General features: G+C 44.9%; 1 protein-coding gene across 1 annotated transcript in view; it reads left to right on the top strand.

Moving 5' to 3' along the window:
• The window catches only part of slc5a5 (solute carrier family 5 member 5), a 113,528-nt gene that overhangs the window by 69,515 nt on the left and 17,534 nt on the right, over positions 1-26,479 (top strand). The window contains exons 3-9 of the mRNA XM_048613941.1: positions 3,441-3,492; positions 5,031-5,098; positions 7,480-7,634; positions 11,195-11,335; positions 13,677-13,806; positions 17,642-17,730; positions 19,458-19,570. Coding sequence (XP_048469898.1) covers positions 3,441-3,492; positions 5,031-5,098; positions 7,480-7,634; positions 11,195-11,335; positions 13,677-13,806; positions 17,642-17,730; positions 19,458-19,570 — 748 coding nt within the window. The remainder of the gene's footprint in view (positions 1-3,440; positions 3,493-5,030; positions 5,099-7,479; positions 7,635-11,194; positions 11,336-13,676; positions 13,807-17,641; positions 17,731-19,457; positions 19,571-26,479) is intronic.

Below are 26,479 nucleotides of genomic sequence, written 5' to 3' on the forward strand. Positions count from 1 at the left end.
GGTTGGTTTGTGTTGGGTTAGGTTTGGGTTGGGGTTGGGTTTGGGTTGGGTTGGGTTTGGTTTGGGTTGGGTTTGTGTTGGGTTGGGTTTGGGTTGGGTTTGGGTTGGGGTTTGGGTTTGGGTTGGGTTGGGTTTGGGTTGGGTTTGGTTTGGGTTGGGTTTGTGTTGGGTTGGGTTTGGGTTGGGTTTGGGTTGGGGTTTGGGTTTGTGTTGGGTTGGGTTTGGGTTTGGTTTAGGTTTGCTTGATTTGAGTTTGGGTTGTGTTGGGTGGAGGTGGGAGCTTTGATCTGCCCCAATCTTCTGAAATCCAGTGTATTGCCCTTTTTTTAAAAAATGTGCTCATGAGATGTGGGCATCACTAGCTGAGCCACCATTTATTACCCATCTTTAATTGCCTCTTAGAGGGCATTTAAGAGTCAACCACATTGCTGTGGGTCTGGAGTCACATGTAGGCCCAGACCAGATAAGGATGGCAGTTTCCTTCCCTAAAGGACATTAGTGAACCCGATCAGTTTTTACAACACACAACAGTGGTCAGACATGTTTGCCATTAGATTAGCACTTCTCACTCTCGATTTTTTATTGATTTTAAATTTTAGCTCCTGCCACAGTGGGATTCAAACCCATGTCCTCAGAACATGATATTGCCACTATGACATAGCCTTCCCATCTCACAACTATCCCCGTCCCCCACACCCACTGCAATCTCAATCCCCCGAGAGCCTGGCACTTGCTCCTGTACCTTGGAGTTGTTCCACATTCCACTGCCTGGATCTTGGGGGTGGGAAGGTGCAGTGCTGTTGCTCTCTGTTAGCTGTGGGCCTCTGATTGGCTGGCATCTTCAATGGCAGAGGGGAGGGAGGGCATCACTGTCTCAGAAATTGATGGGCTGAAGCACCTGTAGGATGTTCTCGTTGTGGGGTGTGTCCTGTTTGTTATGCTCATCCCTACAATTCATCCTGAAATTGGAAAATCCCAGGCCCAGTTCCTGTACAGCAGCATTAAACAGGGAGTGGCAAATAATGATATTAAGGTGAAACTGGGTTGGCATATTTTAATAACAGTCTTGTCTTACAAAAGAATTATTCTTTTTTAAGAAAATGCAGGAAGTGCTAGAAATAATCAGCAGGACTGGCAAGTCATTCCAGCGGTTTCTGTTTTTATTTCTTATCTTTTATTTTTTTATTGCCAGTGACTGCAATGCCTTTTATATTTCTGCTGGAGATTTAACGTAAGGCCATCATTTATTGCCCATCCCCAATTACCCCTTGGAAAGGTATTGTGAGTTGCACCTTGAAATGTTGCAGGCTATACGCCCCTCATGAAAGTGGTTCCAGGATTTTGACGACTGACAGTGAAGGAACAGCAATAGTTAGTAAATCAGGATGCTGTGCTGTTTGCAGGGGCCAGTGCTCCCATGTACCTGCTGCCCTTGTCCTTCTTAGTTAGAAGTCATGGGTCTGGAAATGTGTCAGAGGAGCCTTGGTGTGTTTCTGTGATAAACCTGTAGATGGTACACACTGCTGCCACTGTGCATCAATGGTGGAGGGAGTCAGTCACACAGATAGAAGCTGGGGTCGCAGTTTCATTTATTGGATGTGCTTGGCACTGGCTAGGCCAGCATTTAATGCCCATCCCCAATTTCCCAGCAGGTAGTTAAGAGTCAATCACATTGCTGTGAGTCTGGAGTCACATGTAGGCCTGACCAGGTAACGATAACAATTTCCTACCCCCAAAGGCATGAATGGTTTTTCCTTTCAAAGGAATTGTCACCATTATACTGGCTTTTTATTCAGTTGGGATCTAAATTTTATCATCTGCTATAATGGGATCTGAACCCACACCCTCAGTGATAGGCTGTATTCTGGCTTATTAGGCTACTGACATTCCTGTTGTGCTATCACCTGCACCTATCCTCCTAGCAGCCCTCACATTCTATTCCCTCATTGAATCTAAATTCCACTATGCCTGTTAAGAAGATTGCTTTGCCTTGCATTCTGATGACCCTCTTGCCTCAGTCAAACCACACTTATTGAAACAAATGCAGAGTCCCCTCCATACTTGTGCCTTCGGTGGGGGTGGGGGTACAGGTGGACTGTCAAAGGACGGGTTACTTGCTGCAGACTTAACTTTCTCTTCTGGTTACAGTATTTAGTCAAGAGTAACTTCCAGGATGTTGATGGTGGGGTTTCAGTGATGGTGACACCACTGAATGTCAAAGCAAGATGGTTAGGTTCTCTCATTGCAAAATCTTGTTATCCAGGCCCTGCTGCAAATGGACAGCAGGAAGTGCAGAACCACAGAGCTTTGCGATGCACAGTGTCACAGAATAGATCCTATCTCCACTTCCTTCCCAAATCCTTCTCATTCTCATCAGCTATGATTCCCACAGGAGGGTTAGAGCAGAAGTCAATCTCTTCTCCATGACAGGATAGAGGAAAGAGAAGTGGAAGCTTAAATATGGAAACTTAGAAGAATGTCCTTGACCCTATCCACTGGAAAAGGTATACTTTGCAATGACCATAGAATCCCTACAGTTTGGAAGCAGGCCATGCAGTCCATCGAGTCCACACTGACCTTCTGAAGATCTTCCCACCCAGACCCACCCAATACCCACAACCCCTGCATTTCCCATGGCTAACCCACCTCGTCTGCACATCCCTGGACACTATAGGCGGTTTAGCATGGCCAATCCATCTAACCTACACACCTTTGGACTGTGGGAGGAAACCAGAGCACCCGGAGGAAACCCACGCAGACACGGGCAGAATGTGCAAACTCCACACAGACAGTCGCCTGAGGGTGGAATCGAACCTTGGTCCCTGGTGCTGTGAGGTAGCACTGTGCCACCCAGAGAGATCAACTTCAAGAGTTCACAAGGACAACTTCTCATACCTGAGGCCATGAGTTTGAATCCCACCATGGGCAGATAGTGAAATTCATTTCTAGGATGTGGGTGGCACTGACTACTCCATCCCTAATTGCCCTTGGAAAGGGCATGGTGAGCCAGTTTCTTGAGTGAATTTCAGAGGGCTGTCTTTGCTGAGGGTCTGGAGATAAGTCCAGGTTGGGTTGATTTTCTTTCCAAAAGGATTTTAATGATCCAGATAGATTTTTGAAAGACAGTCTGGTAGCTACACAGTAATCATGACTGAGCAATGAACATTTTATTCCAGCTTTATTTATTTGAATGAAATTTCCACCAACCACCATGATGGGGTTTGACACTAAATCTGCTGGAACATTAATCCCAGCATCTGATTCACTCAGCCCAGTAACATAGTCATTATGCCACCATATACCATCTTCTATTCTTGCCAGTTCTGAAAGCAAGCTCTCACCATCAAGCCTTCACATCAGTGAGTTTCTATCTGTTGAAACCCCAATACCATCCTTGTAACTCCATTAACCAATGCTTGACATTCTTTTTAACACTGCAGATCCTGTACACTGGGGTGGTCATTTATGCGCCTGCACTGATATTAAACCAAGGCAAGTAGTATCCATTTTGTTTCTCTTTTGTAGAATTAGCAAATGTGTGAGAGCTGAACTGCACTGCTCAAACCTTTTCTAAAATCAGATTAACATCATGTAGGCTACTTTACCCTTTACCAAATCCCTCCAACTCTTCAACACCTCTTCCTCTCTTTGCCCCTATCCCTCAAGGCTTAACTTTTCTGGACACAGCTTTTTGATTAGATTTCCCACTGTCTTCTTTGTCTTACATCTGTAGCAAATGTAATGAGGTCAGCCAGCTGGACATCGGAGAATAAGGGTTCTCTGATTGGGTCTGTTAATCTGGTTCAGTCAGGGAGCCCTGGCTGACATAAAAGGGTGAATGTCAGAGAAATTGGGACCCTCAATGCCTGACTCATTCAGAGGCAGAGCTATCATCATAGGCTGTGCACTTGTGAATAAAGATTGATTGGTGATGAGATGTTGGCATCTGAAGAGTTACTCCAACGTCCATTTTTCTTTTCCTGGTTACACCATAGCAATGCACCTTGGGTGGATGTTATACCTTAAAGGCGCTATGTACATGGAAATTGTTGTTGAAACAAACTCCACGTCAGCCGAATACGATGACCAGACTCTGAGATGGGGAACATGGCAATATGAAAGTATCGGCTCACATCCAACTGGAAGTCGAAAAAGAAATTCAGAACGATTTCTGTGGATATGTACTTTTCTGGCACCCATTCCCCATCACTATTTGTTCTTGAGAATTTGCTGCCCATCTTGTTTCTCGAGTTGCAACAGTCCACGTGAGTGTTGGAAAATCCACAGTGCCACTAGCTGGGACGTTCCAGGATTTTGGATCAGTGATATGAAAGATATATGGAAGATGTTTGGAAGAAAATAACCATGATCAAACCCTCCATTTAGCGTCGGAAATCTAGTAAAGATGATCACCAAGTCACAGGCATACTTTCAACTGCCAATCATCATATTTTCCCCGTCCATTGTACAATAAGACTCACCCATCGATTTTCAACTCTTAAATAATCGATGGAACAATGTTAAAACCAATTAATTCCAATAGAAATTGCAAAGATGTGAGTAATTCATGAAGACAGTAAACACTCTTTCACTGTCTCCTTTGCAGAATTTTGTCTTGTGAATTTCACATTTGGAATGTGCAATCTCTGTAGTTTCAGCACCCTAAACACCTCCTGGGTTACACCTTGATCCTGAAATTCTGGGCTTTGGTCCCTAAGAAACAAAGTGACCCTTACATGAGGCAAACTAAAAAACAAACACTAACATTTAAGGCAAAAGAATGATGAACAACTTTTATATGACTTAGACATTGACTTATCGATAGGCCAAAGGGCCTTTTTCTGTGCCGTAGACCTCTATGACTCCAAGACATGGACTTATAGGGTAGTTTCCTATTTTAATGAAATACAACTGTGCAAAGGAAGACCATTATGTGTAAGGCTCTCAGCACAATACACTGCTCAGCATGTTGGTCGAACTGTGTTGATGTGTGGTATAGTCTGATCCTGATACAACTTATTGTCTTTCAGTTACTGGTCTTAATATCTGGGTGTCCCTGCTATCCACTGGAATCATCTGCACATTCTACACAACTGTTGTGAGTACAGAGCACTTACTCCTAAATCCATAGCATTACATTAAATATCCTGACCTTCTATCATGTCCACACTTTTAGATTTTAGCTCAACCTGGCACCTTAATAGCTGACTGTGTAAACTGCAGAGAACTTCAGGATAGTCAGTAAAGTGATCTGCATTGCCTTTCCTCAACCAATGATACAATAGTTTCAAAACTAGAACCCTTCTCTGTGACATAACGCGATAAAGTGACGGTTCCTCTCTTTCTCTCTTCCTCTGGCCCCACAATCTTCTCCCTTTTATGCATTTCTCCAATTCTTTCATGAAAATTAATTCTGAATCAACTTCAACTGACTTATCAGGAAGTTTTTTTCTGGAGTAAATAAAAACACCTGTGTAAGATACGTTTTCCCTTCACTCCTCTCCAGCTCTTTTTCCAGTGGTTTTAAATCTGTGTCTTCTGATCATCAACTTTCCTGCCAGTGGAAATACCGGTAAATAGCAAGGAGGAAAGCCTTACACTGTGGGACAATGTACACAGACTGGTCCCATAAGTTGAACAGTGACAAATGGAATTTAATTCTGACAAGTGTGAATTTGGGGCACTAACAATGCAAAGGAGTATATGGTGGGACCTGAGGAAGTATACAGCATCAGAGGGGCCTTGGTGTGCATATCCACAGATGTTTCAAGGCCATGGGACAGGTAGGTAAAAGATAACAAGGTGTAGAGCTGGATGAACACAGCAGGCCAAGCAGCATCAGCAAGAAAGCTGACATTTTGGGTCTGGATCCTTCTTCAGAAATGGGGGAGGGTAAGAGGATTCTGAAATAAATAGGGAGAGATGGGGAGGGGCATAGAAGATGGATAAAGGAGAAGATAGGTGGAGAGGAGACAGACAGGTCAAAGAGGCGGAGATGGAGCCAGTAAAGGTGAGTGTAGGTGGGGAGGTAGGGAGGGGATAGGTCAGTCCAGGAAGGACGGACAGGTCAAGGAGGCAGGATGAGGCAAGAGGTAGGAGATGGGGGTGGGGCTTGAGGTGGCAGGAGGGGATAGGTGGCAGGAAGAACAGGTTAGGGAGGCGGGGACGAGCTGGGCTGGTTTTGGGATGCGGTTGGGGGAGGGGAGATTTTGAAGCTTGTGAAATCCACATTGATACCATTGGGCTGCAGGGTTCCCAAGCAAAATATGAGTTGCTGTTCCTGCAACCTTTGGGTGGCATCGTTGTGGCACTGCAGGAGGCCCAGGATGGACATGTCGTCTGAGGAATGGGAGGGGGAGTTGAAATGGTTCGCGACTGGGAGGTGCAGTTGTTTATTGCGAACCGAGGGTAGGTGTTCCGCAAAGCGGTCCCCAAGCCTCCTCTTGGTTTCCCCGATGTAGAGGAGGCGACAACGAGAACAGCGGATACAGTATACCACATTAGCAGATGTGCAGATGAACATCTGTTTGATGTGGAAGGTCTTCTTGGGGCCTGGGATGGGGGTGAGGGGGTAGGTGTAGGGGCAGGTGTAACACTTCCTGCGGGTGCAGGGAAAAGTGCTGGGGGTGGTGGGCCTGGAGGGGAGTGTGGAGCGGACAAGGGAGTCACGGAGAGAGTGGTCCTGCCGGAAAGCAGATAAGGGTGGGGAGGGAAAAATGTCTTTGGTTGTGGGGTCAGATTGCAGATGGCGGAAGTGCCAGAGGATGATGTGTTGGATCCGGAGGTTGGTGGGGTGGTACGTGAGGATGACGGGGATTCTGTTTTGGTTGTTATTGCGGGGAGGGGTTGTGAGGGATGAGTTGCGGGAAATGTGAGAGACACGGTCGAGGGCATTTTCAACCAGGCAGATAAGGTGGTTTAAGAAGGCATATGAGATACTTAATTGAGGCATTGAAAACAAGAGCAAGGAAGTTTTGATGGAGCTGTATATAGCGTTTGTTAGGTCACAGCTAGAGCATGGTGAGCATTTCTGGTCACCACCACACAGAGGGGATGTGGTTGCACTAGAGAGGGTCAATAATCATGACCACATTCTAAAGGTAAGGAGCAGGAGGTCCAAAGGGGATGTGAGGGAAGATTTTTTGATTCAGAAGGTGATGGGTATCTGGAACTGACTGCCTAAAAGGGTGGGAGAGGTAGGAATGCACAAGTAATTTAACAAGTATTTAGGTGAGCACTTGAAGCATCATTGCATACTAGGTTACAAGTTAAGTGCTGGGACATCTGGTAGGAATTGATAGATGTTTTATGACTAGTGCAGATACGATGGGCCACATGGCCTTTTTCCATGCTGACAAGCTCTATGGCTCTCATTTCAGTAGCTTCTCTTGATGCTAAATGACCAAGGATGTGGGTGGCATGCTGCTTTGTCCTTCCTCATGTTCCTGGGTTTAATGACCTCCATTCTTGTGCCTCCAGGGAGGGTTGAAAGCTGTGATCTGGACTGATGTCTTCCAAATCATCACCATGATGTCTGGCTTCATTGCCATCATGGTCCGTGGCACCTACTTGACTGGAGGAACCCAAGGTGTTCTGGCGACTGCGTATAATGGGTCCCGGATCAACTTTGGAGAGTAAGAAATTGTCTTTGAAGTTCATCACCGGGACACCAAGTATCCCGGAAGATCCTAAATCTCCATGGTAACTGAATCTGGTTGATTTAATTTCCTTGCACCTTGAGTGAGCCAGAATTCAAACATGAGGAAGAAGGTGCGACAGTCACATTCCACTCCTGAATATCTTTCTTCGATGAACTTATCTCTTCTCTGTTTGAAGGCAACATCTTTAGAAAGTCTCCAGCTCCTCAACCAAGTGACGAAATTTCACATAACAGACTCATGATAGAAGGTTAGAGCCAGGTATGGTCAGGGGGACAATTAAAGGATATACAGTGAATTGGCTAAAAATTGGATCCTACAATGGTTGCAGCAGAGAGAAGGAGGCCATTCAGCCTGATGTGCCCATGCCAGCCCTCTGCAAGGCCAACTCTGTGAGTTCCATTCCCCCGCCTCTCCCCATAGACCCAGCAACTGGCAAGTGAGGAGGTAGAGTTATTCAGGTTGAAGGACGGGAGAAAGCAAGATCCCATAGGGAGTAGTGCTGGGATCACTATTAAGAGCACGTTCAAAATTTGAAGGTGATACTGAACTGGGTGCTATGGCTAAACAAAATAAGAATACAACAGAATAGCCAAAGATGGGGTGGCACAGTGTCTCAGTGGTTAGCACTGCTGCCTCACAGCACCAGGGACCTAGGTTCGATTCCACCCTTGGGCAACTGTCTATGTGGAGTTTGTACATTCTCCTCATGTCTGCGTGGGCTTCCTCCGGGTGCTCTGGTTTTCTCCCACAGTCCAAAGGTGTGCAGGCTAGGTGGATTGGCCATACTGAATTGCCCATAGAGTTCAGGGATGTGTAGGTTAGGTGGGTTATAGGGGGATGGGTCTGGGTGGGATGCTGTGAGGGTTGGTGTGGACTTGCTAGGCCAAAGGACCTGTTTCCACACTGTAGGGATTCTTACGATTCCATGAAGACATGAGAGAACGTGAAGATTGGGCATTAGGTGGTGAATGACATTTATCATGGATAGATGTGAGGTGATGAACTTTGACCAAGCAAACTGAAACATCATCTGCACCCTCAGGAATAAGAACAAATTGGGGTGGAAGCGCAAAGGCACCTGGGGATACATGTGAACAGATCATTAAAAAATAACAATACAGGTCAGCAAAGTAATTAAAAATACTAATAAAACACTAGAATTCCTGTGAAACTTGTATGGGACCCTGGTTCAGACCACATTTGAGATGATAAGCACAAAGTAGGTCTCCACACATAAAGTGCTGAAGAGAATGAGAAAAGGATTTTGTTTTGAACAACATCAAAACTGAGAGCCTTTAGCAAACAGGTTAAATCGATCAGGTTAAAGCTTATTTTCTTTTAAAAATGGAAGGTTCAAAGCTGAGGGAAGAGATCTTTGAAATTATGAATGGGTTAGACAGAGTGGATCGGGAAAGATTGTTTCCAATTCTGGAAGAATCCAAAACTAGAGATGATAAACGCAGAATAATAACAAATGAATTCAACGTGCAAATGATGGAGAAATGACGTTACTCAGAGAATTGGCGAGATGTCATCTTGCAGTCCCGAGAAGTGATTGAGAGGAAGTATTTGGTGCTTTTGAATGGAAAGTAGACGAGTAGGTGAGAGAAGACAGAACAAAAATAGAGGCTGAGATGTTGTTGATGGGACAAGAGGCGTCTCATGCCATCTACAAATATCAGCAAAGCCTTTTCAGGCAGAATGGCATGATTTTTGTGCTGGATATTCCACATAATTCAAGTTATCATTAACTGTGTTGGCAGAATTTTTCTCTTTTGAGATTTCATGTTTGAATTCAATCCCATACCCAGTTTACTCAGCATCATGTTTCCTGATTTTTTTTTCATGAGGTGTGGGTATTGCTGGTAAAGCCAAGATTTGTTGCTGATTCCTCAAAGCCCTTGAATTGAATGGCTTGCTAGGGGAGAGCAATTAAGAGTTAAAACATTGCTGTGGGTCTGGAGTCCCATGTAGGCCAGACCAGGTAAGGATGACAGTTTCCTTCCCTAAAGGATACTAATGAACCAGATGGGTTTTTTTGACAGCCAATAATAATTTCATGGTTACCATCACATGAGACTAGAGTCATCGAATCCCTACAGTGCAGAACCATTTGGCTCATCAAGTTCATACCAACCCTCCAAAGACCATCTCACCCAAACCCCACTCCCCTACGTTTCCCATGGCTAACCCATCTAGCCTGCAATTTCCTGGCAATATGAGCAATTTAGCGCTGCCAATCCACCCTAACCTGCACATTTGTGGACTGTGGGTGGAAACCGGAGCACCTAGCAGAAATCAGCGCAGACAGAGGAAAAACATGAACACTCCACACAGACTGTCAACCAAGGGTGGGCTTGAACCTGGGTCCCTGCTGTTGTAAGGCAGCAGTACTAATCACTGAGTTGCTGTGTCAGCCTAGCTTTTGTTGGAATTGAATGTCATCAAGCTGCCTTGGTAGGATTTGAATGCCCATCCCCAGAGAATTTGGCTGGGCCTATGGATTACTGGTACCAGTGACTCTACCACTCCTCCACTGTCGGAGGAATTGGAGCCCTGGCCAATATTATTTTCCTGCACTGCACTATGCTAATTGTTGCTATTAGCCCAGGACAGGTAAGGAAATGAAATTCAGGTGCTTAGGTCTATGTGGCTCGTAACATTAATACTTTTTATTTGTTCCTTGAATATCAGCATCACCAGCAACTTGGGTATTTATTGTCCACTCCTAATTTTATTTGGTTCAGAAGTTAGCTCCCCACACCTTTCTTAAGGGCAATTATGGATGGGCAATAAATGCTGGCCTTCTCAGAATTGGCCACATGGTAAGAATAGTTATAACCAACCCTCAGGAGGTCTTGTCCTGGTAACGTCTGCCTTGCGCTCAAAAAACTAAAGTGACATCACATGTAATTGTCCAGGCAGGTTTGAAGAGTGTTTGGCCCTGGTCATAGATTCGTAGAGCCATAGAGGTTTACAGCATGGAAACAGGTTCATTGGGCCCACCTTGTCCATGCTGCCCAGTTTTCACTATTAATTTAGCCCAATTTGCCTGCATTTGGTCCATATGCACCCCCCTCCGCCCAACCCCACACCTATCCCATCCATGTACTTGTCCAAATGTTTCTTAAATGACAAAATTAAATTCATCTCCACCACTATCTCTGGCAGCCCATTCCAGACACTCACCACCTTCTGTGTGAAAACATTGCCCCTCTGGACCCTTTTGTATCTTTCCCCTCTCAGCTTAAACCTATGCCATCTAGTTTTAGACTCCCATACAATGAGAAAAAGCAGTTGGCTATCTGCCTTATCTATGCCTCTCATGATTTTATAGAATGCTGTAAGGTCATCCCTCAGTCTCCTACACTCCAGGGAAAAAAAATGTCCCAGCCTATCCAACATCTCCTTTTAAGTCAAGCTTTCCAATCTGGGTAGCATCCTGGTAAATCTTTTCTGCACTCTTTCTAGTTTAATAATATCATCTGTAGATTGACCTTTTTACCGTCAATTGATGAAAGCTCTCTGTTTAGTTTTGACCCAGATCCAAGGAGACGTTACACCTTCTGGACTTTTGTTATCGGCGGAACTGTGCTGTGGTTATCCATGTATGGAGTGAATCAAGCTCAAGTCCAGCGCTACATCGCCTGCAAAACAGAATCTCAGGCCCAGCTGTAAGTTTGAGTGATCTGAGCAGAGGGGATCTGTAAACAGTGTGAGTCAGGAGGTGAATAAACATGCAGAATGGTGTCCAAGGGAAGGGGCAGCAAGATTCCACTCAGATAGCTCATGAAGGGCTGGCCAGGGAAACTGGTGCCAAACTCATTCTTTTTCAGCAGATCCGGTCCTGAAGGGAAGAGACAGAATATCTTTGGCTCGTGATTGGCGTTTGAAATTCCACTTGTCAAGCTGTCCCAAAAAATATCCTGTGGGTTGAAAGAACAGCATCTCCAAGCACTGACTCAGCTTCAGAACATTGCATGCAATGATGAGTCAGGGTTTGAGATGATGGTGAGGGTCTGGAATTTGGGATTTAGCTGCCGTGCAGTTCTTGTCTATCATGATGAGGCAATGCAAAGTATGGGAGCTGATCAGTCATTTTAGTTGTTTCTCTACACAGGGCAAGTGCATGAATGGCCTTACAAGTGAACTGTAAGCACCACAAGTATAGGGGGGCAATTCAGTGTGGGAGCTAGTGATAAGGAACCTAGTTTGCAATGTCACATTCTGCTTTAGCGACATCCTGAGCTCTCGGAAGGCGCTATGTAAATGCAAGTCCTCGCCTCTTTTGTGAACTGTCCTGACATTGAGGACTTGGAGCAGTTCCCATAGTACTGCAGATGGGAGGTCACAGGGTTTCTCTGGTTTGTATAGGTGGCGCCTCCCACACGGGATTCTCCCTAGCTCCTCCTGCCTTCCTCTGGTTGACTTTCCCTGAAGTCTATGACAGTCCATTGGGAGGATCCCGGTGGGAATTCCTCACTGACAGGTACCATTCTGTGGGTGAAGGATCGCTACCTGATCTGAGACAACTCTCTGAGTAGCTGCTGTGCCATCCTGGGTCAGCCTGAGATGATGGACAGAAGGGTCTCACTACCGCAGGCCATTCAGCCCCTCTTCCATCATTGCTTAATTGTACCATGGCTGATCCTTCTCTCGACTGTACCTGACCGTGTTGATCAGTTGACCCTCCATACCCTTACCCAACAAAAATCTAGCAACCCACACTTTGAAATTTTCATGAAGCATGTAGCCTCACCATCTCTTTGTGGGACAGAGTTCCAGATTTCCATAAATTGTGTTGAAGAAGACTTGCATCAAGACTGAAGTAAATTTACTAATCTGCCGGCCTCAAACTAAAAGACGTAGGAGCAGGAGTTGTCCATTCAGCCCATCGGATCTGCTGCTCCATTCAATGAGACCATAGCTGATCTGATAATCCTCAACTCCACTTCCCTGCCTTTTTCCCATAGTCCTTGATTCCCCTTCCTGATTAACAACCTGTCTGTTTCAGCCTTGAACATACTTAAGGACAGCCCTCTGTAATAAGGAATTCCACAGATTTATGACTGTGGTCCTAGGCTCTTCCACAGAGGGAAACAATTTCTCATGTACCCTGTCAAGTCCCCTAACAATTTTTTTTAATGTTTTAGTAAGAATATCTCTCATTCTGCTAAATTCCAATGAATACAAGTGCAACTCTCAATCTCTGCTCATACGACAGTCCCTCCATACCCAAGAGCATCCTAATTAACCTTCTCTACAGATCTCACAGCCTCTAAGGCAAGGAGGTACTGCAGAGATAGGCCAGCCATAACTGTATTGGATGGCAGGGAAGGCTTGAATGATCAAGTGGCCTCCTCCTGTTCATTTGTTTTTTTTAACAAGAAGAGACAACAATGCATTGGTCTGAAACACAATCCAGATGTTGCTCAGACCATGTCCAAAAAGGCTGATTATTTTTTCAAAGGCAGGCAGGCGCTCTCTTTCTCTCTCTCTTTCCTCCTTTAGGATGCTTTTGTCCTTAGCTCTCATGCAGTTGCGTCATGCCTGTTTCCTGCTTCCAGGTTTGATCTCTGCATGAAGCGTTAGCCTCATAGTAGACTTTAAGGTGACTGAAGGGGAATGAGGTGCTGGGAACACTTGCCTGACTGACAGCTTGGACTGTCAGTATTGGACTTTGCTTCATTAAGGAAATAATCTTGTAAGAAGCTCGAAAAGGGGCTCTCAATTCAGCCAATCTTTTGCGCTTCATGAACCATTGCAAGATGCTAAAAGCACTTGGCTGACTCCATTACCTCTCTACAGTTCTCTCAGAGAGATCTCGCTGTTTCTTCAACCATTTCCTCAGTTTCAGGATGAAAAGGCGTGCAGAGAGTGGGTAAACATTCTGTCTCTCCCACACAGTGTGACGCTCTGTTTCCATTTGTCGTCTCGTGTTTGAGAGGGAACTGGAGAGCACTTGAAGCGTGAAAGATTGTGAAATGGCTGAAACCTGCTTGTGTTTGTTTCCAGCGCTATCCTTGTGAACCAAGTTGGGCTGTGGATGATAGTGACGAGTGCAGCGACCTGTGGGATCATTCTGTTCGCCTTGTACAGGGACTGTGATCCTGTCAAAGCAGGACACGTCACTGCACCTGACCAGGTGAGTCTAACACACAATGACAAGGCTGAAGGAGAAAGTCTGGTGTAGCATTTACATCAGAAAGATACCTGTATTTATCCATCAGCCCTTCCCCGCTCTGCACAAACTCCTTCACCCCAGAAACACAAACAGAAATTGCTGGAAAAGCTCAGCAGGAGCAGGCAGCATCTGTGGAGAGAAACCAGAGTTACTGTTTCGGGTCGGGTGACCCTTCCTCAGAACCGCTCTGTCAGACCTGCTGATCTTTTCCACCGGTTTCTGTTTTGGTTTCTGGTTTACAGCACCTGCAGCTTCTTCGGTTTCTCCTTCACCCCAGCCCCAGTTTCTTTGCTATGGGGCAATGGGCCGAGGAGTAAGGTGGGGAGGGAATGGGAGCGGCCTAGACCATGAATTTCTTCTTGTGAGGGCTGGCAGTAGCATGATGGGCTGAATGGATTCTGTGCTGTAACATTCTATCCCAGAAACACAACCAGTGCAGGAGGTGGGTGAGCGGCTTGAAAAGCAAAGGAGCTTTATTACAGTCTGTACATTATACATATGTATATATTATGCTGACATATATTATACACACACCCACACACACATATTTTTACATATATATAGACACACACAATACATACCTATGCATTATATGTACATTTATTATAGACATATACTATACATACATATGTTTTATATACACACATATATACAGTATAGGCATTTTTATTATCTACAGGAATTATAGACCAGTCAGCCTAATGCCAGCATGGGGAAAATGTTAGAGTCCATGATAAAAGATTTGGTAGTTGAGCATTTGGAAAAGCATGACATCGGACAGAGCTAGCATGGATTTACAAAAGGGGTTATCGTGGTTGAGGAAGCTGCTGTAATTCTCCAAGAATGTACCTCATGGAATTAATCTGGAAGAGCCAGTGGATGTGGTTTATTTGGACACTCAGAAAGTTTTAGACAAAGTCTCATATAAGAGATTAGTGTGTAAAATTAAAATGCATAAGATTCGAGGTTGCATATTGAGATGGTTGGAGAACTGGATAGCAGCCAGTGAACAAAAGAGTAAGAATAAATGAGGGACAACAAGGTGCAGGGCTGGATGAACACAGCAGGCCAAGCAGTATCATAGGAGCAGAAAGTCTGACGTTTCGGGCTTAGACCCTTCATCAGAAAAGGTAAGAATAAATGGGTCTCTTTCTGATTGACAGGCGGTGAGCAGTGGAGTCCTGCGGGAACCAGAGCTAGGACCCAAGCTATTCACAATATATGTGAATGATTTAGATGACGGAACTAAATGTAATATCTCCATTAAGCTGGAGGGAGGGTGAGCTGTGAGGAGGATGCAGAGAAGTTTCAGTGTGATGGGGGCAGGCTGAGTGAATGCGCAATGCATAGACAGGTGCAGTATAACGTGGATCAATGTGAGGTTATCCAATTTGGGAGCAAGAGGAGGGAGGCAGATTGTTAACTGAGTTGCTGTAAATTGAGAGAGGGTTCCAGGACTACGTGCTGAGGGATGCAGTAAAGCTTGGAGCAGCTGCTGCGAAGGCACAGTGGGGAAAGACCACTGTCTGAGGTCTTCCTGCTGAAGGTAAATGGGGATCCATTCAGTTATCAGACCCTCCTGGTGCCGTAAATGTATGTAAATATTAGTATTGTATGTGTAAGAGAGGCGTTTTGTTTTTTGGATAGAGTCAAAGTCTAATGTTTTGTGTATTTACTTGATACACAACCGCACAGAACCAAACTGCCTTTGTGACAATGTATATATACAAAGAGATTTTTTATGAATGATGTATATTTTTGAAATGAAGAAAAGAAATTACTGGGCAGGGAAAATCCATGATCCAGAAAATGTTTCTCCCAGGATGAGTCTGAGCTGAGAACTTTCATCACTAGCAAATCTTGAGATCGTTGCTGGATCGTGACTGTGAGCTGAATATGAGCTGCAATTGGTGGATCTTTATACTGGTTTCAGTCCAATGCCAATTCAGCCAACCAAAGCTATGGCCTCTGCTAGTGCCCCCCACCCTAGGCCAGGGGCTCTGCAATACAGTCAGGGTGACTGTGAAGAAGGTGCAGGAAGGATCACTGGTCAACTAGACCTTCCTTGTGAGGAAAGTTCTCCCGGATTGCTCTGGGTTCCAAGCAACAGATATTTTCTGATTGCAGGATTTCCCCACCGGGAGCTACTTAGAAATGACCTCCCAGAGCATGAAGCAATGTGAGCATCTCCTGAAGGTATTCAAGGAGAAAGGAGGCGAGGGTCCCCTCTCTCTCCTGTCTCTGGCACCATTGTTTGTCCTCCCTGTACATGGATGACATCACCATTTTCTGCTCTGACCTGCTGTCAGTGCACACGCTCATGAGCATCTGTGACGATTCGAACTGGCCTCGGGAGCCAACGGAAATCGAGGCAAGAATGAGGCCCTTGTTCTTTAGGAACTGGGCCGACCAAATCTTTATCCCCTTCGCTGTGAGGGCAGACTACCTGGAGGTGTTGGGAATATGGTTCAGAGGTGCTGGGGTGCACTAAATCTTGGGAGGAGGTTATTGTCAAAGTGAGGCAGAAACTGGTATTTTGGGAGCACTGCTCCCTCTCTATTCCTGGCTAAAACCTGCTCATTAGGTGTGAGGTACTCTCTCTGTTTTTGTACATGGTGCTGGTCTGGCCGATTCCCCGAAACTGCGCTGCTGCAGTCACCCGAGCCATCTTCCAGTTCATCTGGAGGTCTAAGATGGACAGTGTCTGTAGGAACACCATGTACAAAACTCTGGCTAAGGGAGGGATGGTCACCTTTGGGTGTGTGTGGGCAGATCCTCGATGCACAAACACCAAGTGTCTCTACATACTGAGGTTCTATATGTCCCCGGTGTTGTGCAGGATGGGGTGGGCCTCATTGCTGTGGAACGTTCCAAGTAGTTGGACCATTCTGTATCAGCTGTCCCTCATGGGGAAATTTGTAAAGAGAAAAACCTTTGACCACAAGTCCATCAAGAAGTGATCAGCACATAGTATCCTTGGGAGCCAGCAGGAAGAGGAGAGGCTGGGTCCTGTCGTGTGGTTCCCTGAGCCAACTGTCACAGTCATTCAGCAGAATGCCTCCTCACCAGAACCAAGTACCAAGTACATTGCCTGGTTGGTGGTGAGAAGGACACCATCTGTGAGATCCTTCATATACACCCAGACTCTCTGTGCCACCACACGCTGCCCTCAAAGTGGCTGCTGCGGGAGAAATTGAGAACTGTCCCACCCCTCCTGCTGGAATGTACCTTTACAAAGGAACTCTGGAGGAAGATGCAGTGGTTTGTGTCAAGATTTGTCCTGAGCAGCTCCACAACGGGGGACTCTGTGCTATACAGTCTGTTCCCGGGACTCACACAGAGTCAAGCATCAACTGCGCCTGGAGGGCCATCAGTTTGGTGAAAGACACTCTGGTCTACCCAAAACTTGTTGGTCTTCCAGAGCGTTGCATTAAAGCTTGGGGCAGCTGCTGCTAAAGTGCAGTGGGGAAAGACCATTGTCTGAAGTCTTTCTGCTGAAATTAAATGGGGGTCTGTTCAGTTATTGGACCCTCCCAGTGCCTCAAATAAAGAATATGTTACATAGGTAAGAAATGCCTTGAGTTTGTTTGTTGGAACGGTCAGGAAAGTCAAACTCCGATGTATGTTTGTTTCTACATGTAAAGACTGTGCAGAACTGAATTGGTCTCTTTACTATGTATGGATATAAAAATATTTTTTATGGATAAAGTATTTTCTGAAATAAAGAAAAGGGGAATGTGCAGTGACACCTGGGTGTCCTTGATTGGTTTATCTAAGACCTTCTTTCTACTTGCAGATGATGCCATTCATGGTGCTGGATATCTTTCAGAACTACCCTGGAGTTCCAGGATTGTTCCTTTCTGCAGCGTTCAGTGGGACATTGAGGTACTACATGAATTTATATTCAGCATCATAAGAGTTGGCTTTCCTGAATTTCGTTGTGTATGAAATGGGCAGAGCAGGTGCCTATTAACCCTCTCTCAGAGCTCTGAGAAGGTGAAGGTGGACCTCCATCCTTACATCTGCATCTTTTGCTGTGGCGTTGGCGATCTGACGATGGTGACAGGAGGACAATTCCTGGATATTCATTCACATCTTTTCAAGACTAAGACATGACTATTGCCCCCATGACTTTGCTGCTTTTCTCCATGGGGATAAAATCGGTGAGGCAGTTGGCAACTCTTGCATGAATGGGTTTGAGTCCCACTCCAGGATTTGAGCTTGTAAGTGAGGCCTTCCTGTGTTGGAAATTTATCTCAGCTCCTTCAGTGTCATTGGGTCAAAATCCTAGAACTCCCTCCTGAATGTCATTGCAGCTCAAATAGGCAGCTCACTGCTGCCACCTCAAGGGCAGTTAGGGATGGGCAATAAATGCTGGCCCAGCCGGCCATAACCATATCCCAAGAATGAATAAAATTAAAATCGATGTAGTCCACATCCAGTGATGCACTGAGGGAGCACAACACGACAGAGGTTGATAATAACTGGGGTTCCCTGGCCATTAAGGTCTATGTTAAAGATTCTGTGATAGTCTTTCTACAGGAAAGCTGCAAGGACCCTCAGTGTCTGGAGCAACACTTTCTCCCTCAACCTGCATTATTAATATCAGATTAACTGATTAGCTTTTGTATTGCTGTCTATGGAATTTTGTTTATTTTTTTCCCCCTTTATTCATTCACATTGCTGACCAGGCAGCATTTATTGCCCATCCCTAATTGCCCAGAGGGCAGTTAAGAGTCAACTACCTTGCTGTGGATCTGGAGTAGGCCATGCCAGTTTCCTTCTCTAAAGGGTCCTAGTAAACCAGATGGGTTTTTCCTGACAATCAATTCATAGTTATTAAAGATTCCTAATTCCAGATATTTTAATTGAATTCAAATTCAACTATCTGCCTTGGTGAGATGTGAACCCAGGTCCCCACACGTTGTCTGGGTTTTCAAATCTAGCATTAATACCATTAGGCCATCACTTCCCTGTTGCTCTATTTACCTAAAAGAGTATCTATCTTTCACTAACTCAGGAATTCAGTTACCAATCAGTTATTCACAAAATGTTCAGTATTATTGAATGCCTGGAGATTGGGAAAGCTGTGCTAAAACTCTCAGGTATTGTTCATCTTGTAACGTAATACCTCGACTAATTCATCAAAGCCCCAGAGGACCACAGTGTTCTCTCATTATAAAGAGATGATTGATGGTGTTTTATCCTAAGGGTCACCACACCTCAGGTGAGGGGAGAGGTTGAGAAGGTGAGTGCTTCATGGTAACCACAGCTGGTGCAGGAATTAGGCAGTAACATCCTGCAAACAACTCTGAGATGAATGATGGTTTTGTCGCTGTGGACTGAGGGATGCAAGTTGACCAGGACAGCTTCCTGATCCTCTACTTGTGCAATCTGAGGTTTGGCGTCCGTCTGACAAGCAGATAAGATCTCAGTTTCACTTCTCACCTGAAGGACTGTTTTTCCAATATTCCCTCTCTGGAATATCAGTCCGTTCTACTTCCTTGTGTGGTTCAAAGCTAGTCGTTTCTGACACAAGGGTCAGCGTCTTATCCGTTATTGTATGTCATTGCGATTTGAGACCACACCTTAAAATGCTATTTTCTTTACAGCACAGTATCAACCAGTATCAACGCTATGGCTGCATGTACTGTGGAGGACATAATCAAACCCAGGCAGAAAGTATTGTCTGAAAGGAAGTTAATTCTAATATCCAAAGGATTGTGTAAGTGTCTGTCTGCATGTTAACAATGTACCAATCTGTGGGAGCTAGGTTACACCAAGAATTAATCAATCATAATTAGCAAAGGCAGATTCAATTTCCATTACTCTATAGCACAGTCTGTTGCTTAAGAACATGAGAAACCAGAGCAGGAAAAGGCCAAGTGAAATTGTAGGTCTACTTTGCTATTTAATATAATCATTCCTAATCTCCTACTGCAACTCCACTTAACTGCATTCTCTCCGAATCCCTTCGTTCTCTTGATTTTTTTCAAATTTGTTCATGGGATGTGGATACCACAGGCTAGGCCAGAATTTGTTGGCCATCTTTAACTGCCCTTCAAAAGGTTGCAGTCCATGTGGTGCTGGTTCACCCACAGCGCAGGTTAGGAGGGCGTTCCAGAATTTTGACCCAGCCACAACGAAGAAAGGTGACATTGTTCCATACCAGGACCACTTGTGTTATGGAGGAGAGCTTGCAACTTGCACTGTTGCTGTGTACCTTCTGTCCTTATTCTTCGAGATGGTAGAAGTTGCAGGTTGGGAAGGTTCAATTGAAGGGGCTGTGATGAGTTGCTGCAATGCATCTTGTAGATGGTGCATGCTGCTGCGACCGTGCATTGGTAGTTGGGCTCAGGACATAAGAATTAGAACTAGAATTAGAATTAGAATTAGAAATAGAAATAGAATTAGAAATAGAATTAGAACTAGAACTAGCATTAGAATTAGAATTAGAATTAGACCATAAGGCACAGGAGCAGAAATTAGACCATTTGCCCCATCGAGTCTGCTCTGCCATTCAATCATAGCTGTAAAGTTTCTCAACTCTATTCTCCCGCTTGATACCCTTGATAATCAAGAACCTATCTATCTCTGTCTTAAATATACTCAATGACCTGGCCTCCACAGCCTTCTGTGGCAGTGAATTCCATAGATTCACCATCCTCTGGCTGAAGAAGTTTCTTGTTATCTCTGTTCTAAAAGGTCTTCCCTTTGCTCTAAAGCTGTGCCCTTGGGTCCTAGTCTCTCTGACCAATGGAAGCATCTTCCCAACATCCACTTTGTCCAGGCCATTCAGTATTCTGTAAATTTCAATTAGATCCCCCCTCATCCTTCTAAACTCCATCAAGTACACACGCAGAGTCATCAAATGTTCCTCATACGTTAATCTTTTCATTCCTGGGATCATTCTCATGTACCTCCTCTGGACCTGCTCCAGGGCCAGTACATCTTTACTGAGGTATGGGACCCAAAATTGCTCACAACACTCTAAATGTGCTATGACTAGAGCTTCATAAAGCCTTAGAAGTACACCCTTGCTTTTATATTCTAGTCCTCAAAGCTAACATTGTATTTGCTTTCCTAACTACCGACCACTTTTAACCTCACTCTCTGCTTTCTGCCAGACAGCCAATCTTCCATCCATGTTAGCACCTTGCCTCTAACACCATGGGCCCTTATCTTACTCAGCAGCCTCCTGTGTAGCACCTTATCAAAGGCCTTCTGGAACTCCGGGTAGATAACATCCATTGGCTCTCCTTGGTCTACCCTGCTCATTACTTCCTCAAAGAATTCTAATAGATTTGTCAGTCATGACCTCCCCTTGATGAAGACATGCTGACTTTGCCCTGTTTTACCATGCACTTCCACGTATTCAGAAATCTCATCCTTCACAATGGACTCTAAAATCTTACCCACGACTGATGTCAGGCTAATCAGCTTGTAATTTCCATCTTTTACCTTACTCCCTTCTTAAACAGGAGGGTTACATTAGCCATTTTTCCAGACCCTGATTCCAGTGATTCCTGAAAGATCACCACTAACACTTCCACTATCTCTTCAGTTACCTCCTTCAGACCCTGGGGTGTAGTCCATCTGGTCCAGGTGATTTATCCTTTCAGTTTTTCTAGCAACTTCTCATACATCCATAGAGTCCTACAGCACAGAGACAGGCTCTTTGGCCCAAACTGGTCCATGTCAACCAAAGTGTCCATCCACGTTAACCCCATTTCCCTGCACTTGGCCCATTTCCTTCTAAACCTTTCCTATCCATGTATTCATCCAAAAACCTTTTAAATGTTGTTAATGTACCCACCTTGACCACTTCCGCTGGCAGCTCATTCCATATGCGTACCATCATTTGTGTAAAAACGTTGCCCTTCAGGTTCCCATGTAGTCTTTTCCCTCTTACCTTAAACTCATGCCCTCTAGTCCTCGATTCCCCAACCCTGGGAAAAAGACTGAGTGTATTCACCTAGCCATGCCTCTCATGAGCTTAGACAGATCCCCCCTCAGCCTCCTACGCTCGAAAGAAAAAATCCTAGCTTGTCCAACCTCTCCCTATAACTCAGTCTCTTGAGTCTTGGCAACATCCTTGTAAATTTCTTCTGGACTCTTTCCAGTTTAATAACATCCTTCCTATCGCAAGGTGACCAAAACCGAACACAATACTCCAAGTGCAACCTTACCAATGCCCTGTAAAACTGCAACATAACTTCTCAACTTCTATACTCAATGCCCTGGTTGATAAGGGCCAGTGTGCCAAAAGCCTTCTTCACTGCTCTGTCTACCCGTGACTCTGCTTTCAGAGAACTGTGCACCTGAACTCCAAGGTCCCCCTGTTCCATTCCTTAAGGCCCTATCATTCACCAGGAAACTCCTACCTTCATTTAACTTTCCAAAATGCAACACCTCACACTTATCTATATTAAACTCCATTTGCCATTTCTCAGCCCACTCACCCAGCTGATCAAGATCCTGCTGCAATTTCTGATAACCTTCCTCACTGTCCACAACACCACCTATTTTAGTGTCATCCGCAAACTTACGAATCATGCCCCTTACATTCTCATTCAAATCATTGATATACATAACAAACAGCAATGGGTCCAACCCTGACCCCTGAGCACACCACTAGTCACAGGCTTCCAGTCTGACAAGCATCCTTCCACTATTACCCTCTGCTTCCTACCATCAAGCCAATTGTGTATCCAATTTGCCAGCTCTCCCTGGATTCCATGTGATCTAACCTTCCAGAGCAGCCTACCACATGGAACCTTACCAAAGACCTTACTGAAATCCATACAGACTATGCCTACTGCCCTGCCCTCATCAACCTTCCTGGTCACTTCATCAAAGAACTCTAACAAATTTGTGAGGCATGATCTCCCACGAACAAAGCCATGCTGACTACTCCTAATCAAAACCTGTCTTTTCCATATGCATATATATCTTATCCCTCAGAATCTTCTCAAGTAACTTATCTACCACAGATATTAAGCTTACTGGTCTATAGTTCCCAGGTTTTTCTTTTCAGCCCTTCTTGAATAAGGGCACAACATTCGCTACCCTCCAGTCTTCCAGGACCTCACTAATGGCGAACAACGATGGAAATATATCAGCCAGGGCCCCCCACAATTTCTTCTCCAGTCTCTTGCAGGGCTCTTGGATATATCTGGTCAGTGCCAGGTGATTTATCCACCTTCATATTTTCTAATACCTTCAACACCTCCACTACTGTGATATGGACTGACCCCAAGATATCAGTACAAGCTTCCCCAAGTTCCCAAGTCTTCATGTCTTTCTCCATGTAAACATATAGGAGAAATAATCATCTCCTACAGTTCCACACATAGATTGGTCCACTTTGGTCCTTGAGGGATCCCATTCTCGTTATCGTTATTCTTTTTCCTTTAATATACTTAAAGAATCTCTTTGGACTCACCCTAATCTTCTCAGACAAAGGTTTCTCATGCTCCCTTTTTGCCCTCCTGACTTCCTTCTTCAGTAAACTCCAGTATCCCCTATATACCTCCAGGGACTCCCTTGATCCCAGCTTCCTGCTCCTGAGCCATGCCTCCTTCTTTTTTCCGGCCAAAATCTCAATATCTCTTGTCATCCAGGGTTCCCTACTCCTGCTAACATTGCCCTTCACCCTCACAGGAACATATAACCCTTAAACTCTAGCTATCACACTTTTAAAGGCCTCCCACTTTGCCAGAAGTCCCTTTGCCTGCAAACAAACTATTCCAATCAACTCCTGCAAGCTCCTGCCTAATTCCATCAAAATTCACCTTGCCCCAATTTAGAACTTGAACCTGTGGACTAATTTTGTCATTCTCCATAACTGTTTTAAAATTCATAGAACTATAGTCACTGGTCCCAAAGTGTCACCTCAGTCACCTGTCCTGCCTTATTTCCCAGGAGTAGGTCAAGTTTTGCCCCTTCCCAAGTAGGACCCTCTGTGTACTGCTTGAGGAAACTTTCCTGAAGACAGTTAACAAATTCCACCCCATCTAAGCCCTTGACACTATGGCAGTCCCATTCTATGTTAGGAAAATTAAAATCCCCTACCATGACAACACTATTGCTACTGTTTGGAGGCCTATACATAAACTCCCATTATGGTTTTTTTACCTTTTGAGGTTCCTCAGCTCTACCCACACAGATTCTATACCATCTGACCCTTCTTTGTTTCTTACTATTGATTTAATTTCATTTCTTACTAATAAGGCAACCCCACACCCTCTGCCCACCTGCCTGTCTTTTCTATAAGATGTATATCCTTGGATATTTAGCTCCCAGTCCTGGTCCCCTTGCCTACCATGTCATACCTGCCAATTTCGATCTGTGCCACAAGCTCATTTACTTTATTCCTTACACTGTGTGCATTCAGATATAACACCTCCAGTCCTGTATTAACTGTCCCACTTCTCATTGTCACTCATTTATCCAGTGTGCTTGAAGTTTGCTTCCTAACCCTTTCCAAACATTCTGTCCTATCTTGTGTCTGTGCTGGAGACTTTAATAACCTCTCCTGAGGTCTCCTTTCTTTTCACTTTTTTCATACTTTTCAATGTAGTTGAATCCCACCCCTACGGATGTTAACCTGCTTTGTTTCACATTGACCATTACAATTCTTGGAGTTTTACCCTTCCGCTTCCCCCACCAACTTTCTAGTTTAAAATCGCGTTGACCGCCCTATTTAACCCTTTTTGTTAGAACATTGGTCCCAGCTTGGTTCAGGTGCAGACTGTCCCCATGGTACAGATCTCTCCTGTTCCAATACTGATGCCAGTGCCCTGTGGAAAGGAACCCCTCTTTCCCGCACCACTCCCTTAGCCACATGTTTACTTCCCTTATTCTCATGTCCCTATGCCAATTTGCACATGGCTCGGACAGTAATCAGGAGACTATAGCTCTTGAGGACCTGTTCTTGTTCCCAGTCCCGACAATCCCTAACCAAGTCCTCTTTTCTAGCCTTGCCTGTGTTGTTTGTCCTGACGTGGATCACAACAACTGGATCCTCCCCTCCCTCTCCAAAATCCTTTCAAGCCCATCATTGTCACCTGTACTCAAGTACAGGAGTACGGTGAGAATAGCACCAAACATGCAGCCATCTTTGGTGCAAAGTTCCTGGTTACAAACGTTAGGTACTAAAATAAATTGGGTACAAGAATAGAGAAATAAAGAAAAAATCTGAAAGTTCTATATTTCAGTTCTCCATAGTATAAATTAGGGAAATAAAGTTAAAGATAAACAATATAGTCCTTCTGCAGTCAATCCATGCTGGCAGCTTTCCACACATGCTCTCACTCTCCCCCCCATGCTGACGAACACCCGCACAGAGGTCATGGAGCTGAGATGACTGACCTCCAGGAACTACAACCATCTTCCTATGTGCCAGATATGACAGCAACCTGTGGAGACCTGCCCCCCCCGATTATTCCCATTGATTCCAGTTTTGCTGGGGCTTCTTGCTACCACAATCAGTCTAACACTGTCATTATGTCAAAGTCTACCACCTTTATTTCCTCTCTGGAATTCAGCTCTTCTGAACGTGTTTGAACCAAGGCTGCAGTGAGGGCAGGAGCTGAGTGACCCTGGCAGATCCCAAACTGGGCATTGGTCAACAGGTTAAATGGGAACAGTGTAGGGGGAGCTTTACTCTGCATTAAATTCCATACTGTGCCTGTCCTGGGAGTGTTTGAGGGAGACAATGTAAAGGGAATTTTATTCTGTATCTAACCCTATGCTCTCTCTGCACTGGGAGTGCTTGATGAGGACGGTGTAGAAGGAACTTTACTTTATATGTAATCCTCTGCTGTCCCTGCCCTGGGAGTGTTTGAAAGGGGATAGTGTAGAGGGAACTTTACTCTGTATGTAACCCTGTGCTGTCCCTGCCTTGGGAGTGTTTGAAAGGGGATAGTGTAGAGGGAACTTTACTCTGTACCTAACACTGTACTGTCCCTGCCTTGGGAATGTTTGAAAGGGGATAGTGTAGAGGGAACTTTACTCTGTATCTAACACTGTACTGTCCCTGCCCTGGGAGTGTTTGAAAGGGGATAGTGTAGAGGGAACTTTACCCTGTATGTAACCATGTGCTGTCCCTGCCTTGGGAATGTTTGAAAGCGGATAGTGTAGAGGGAACTTTACTCTGAATCTAACCCTGTGCTGTCCCTCCCTTGGGAGTGTTTGCTTCAGACAATATCTGAAGGAGTGGAAATGTGAGTCATGTTGCAGTACAAACTTATTCATGGTTTCAAGGGGTTCCAAAAGTACTCATTAATATTCAAAACATACAGTTCGTTGGTGATTCTAGGTTTCAGCTCCACACTCAATGAAATGTAAGGCCACAAATTAAAAAAAAACCCTGAGTCTGCATTCCAACTGAATGTTATGTCTCCATTGAGCAGTGAAAGTATGGTGCAGCCTCTTGTGGAGTACTGTGTACAGTTCTGGTCATCCTGCTGTGGGAGGGATATTTTTAAACTGGAAAGGGTTCGGAAAATATTTACCAGGATGCTGCCGGGAATGAGGGGTTTGATAGGTGGGGACTTTTTTCACTGGAGTGTAGGAGATTGAGGGGTGACCTTATGGAGGTTTATAAGATCATGAGAGGCATAGATAAGGT

The sequence above is a fragment of the Rhincodon typus genome, chromosome 29, assembly GCF_021869965.1.
Source record: "Rhincodon typus isolate 14 chromosome 29, sRhiTyp1.1, whole genome shotgun sequence".
NCBI lineage: Eukaryota > Metazoa > Chordata > Chondrichthyes > Orectolobiformes > Rhincodontidae > Rhincodon > Rhincodon typus.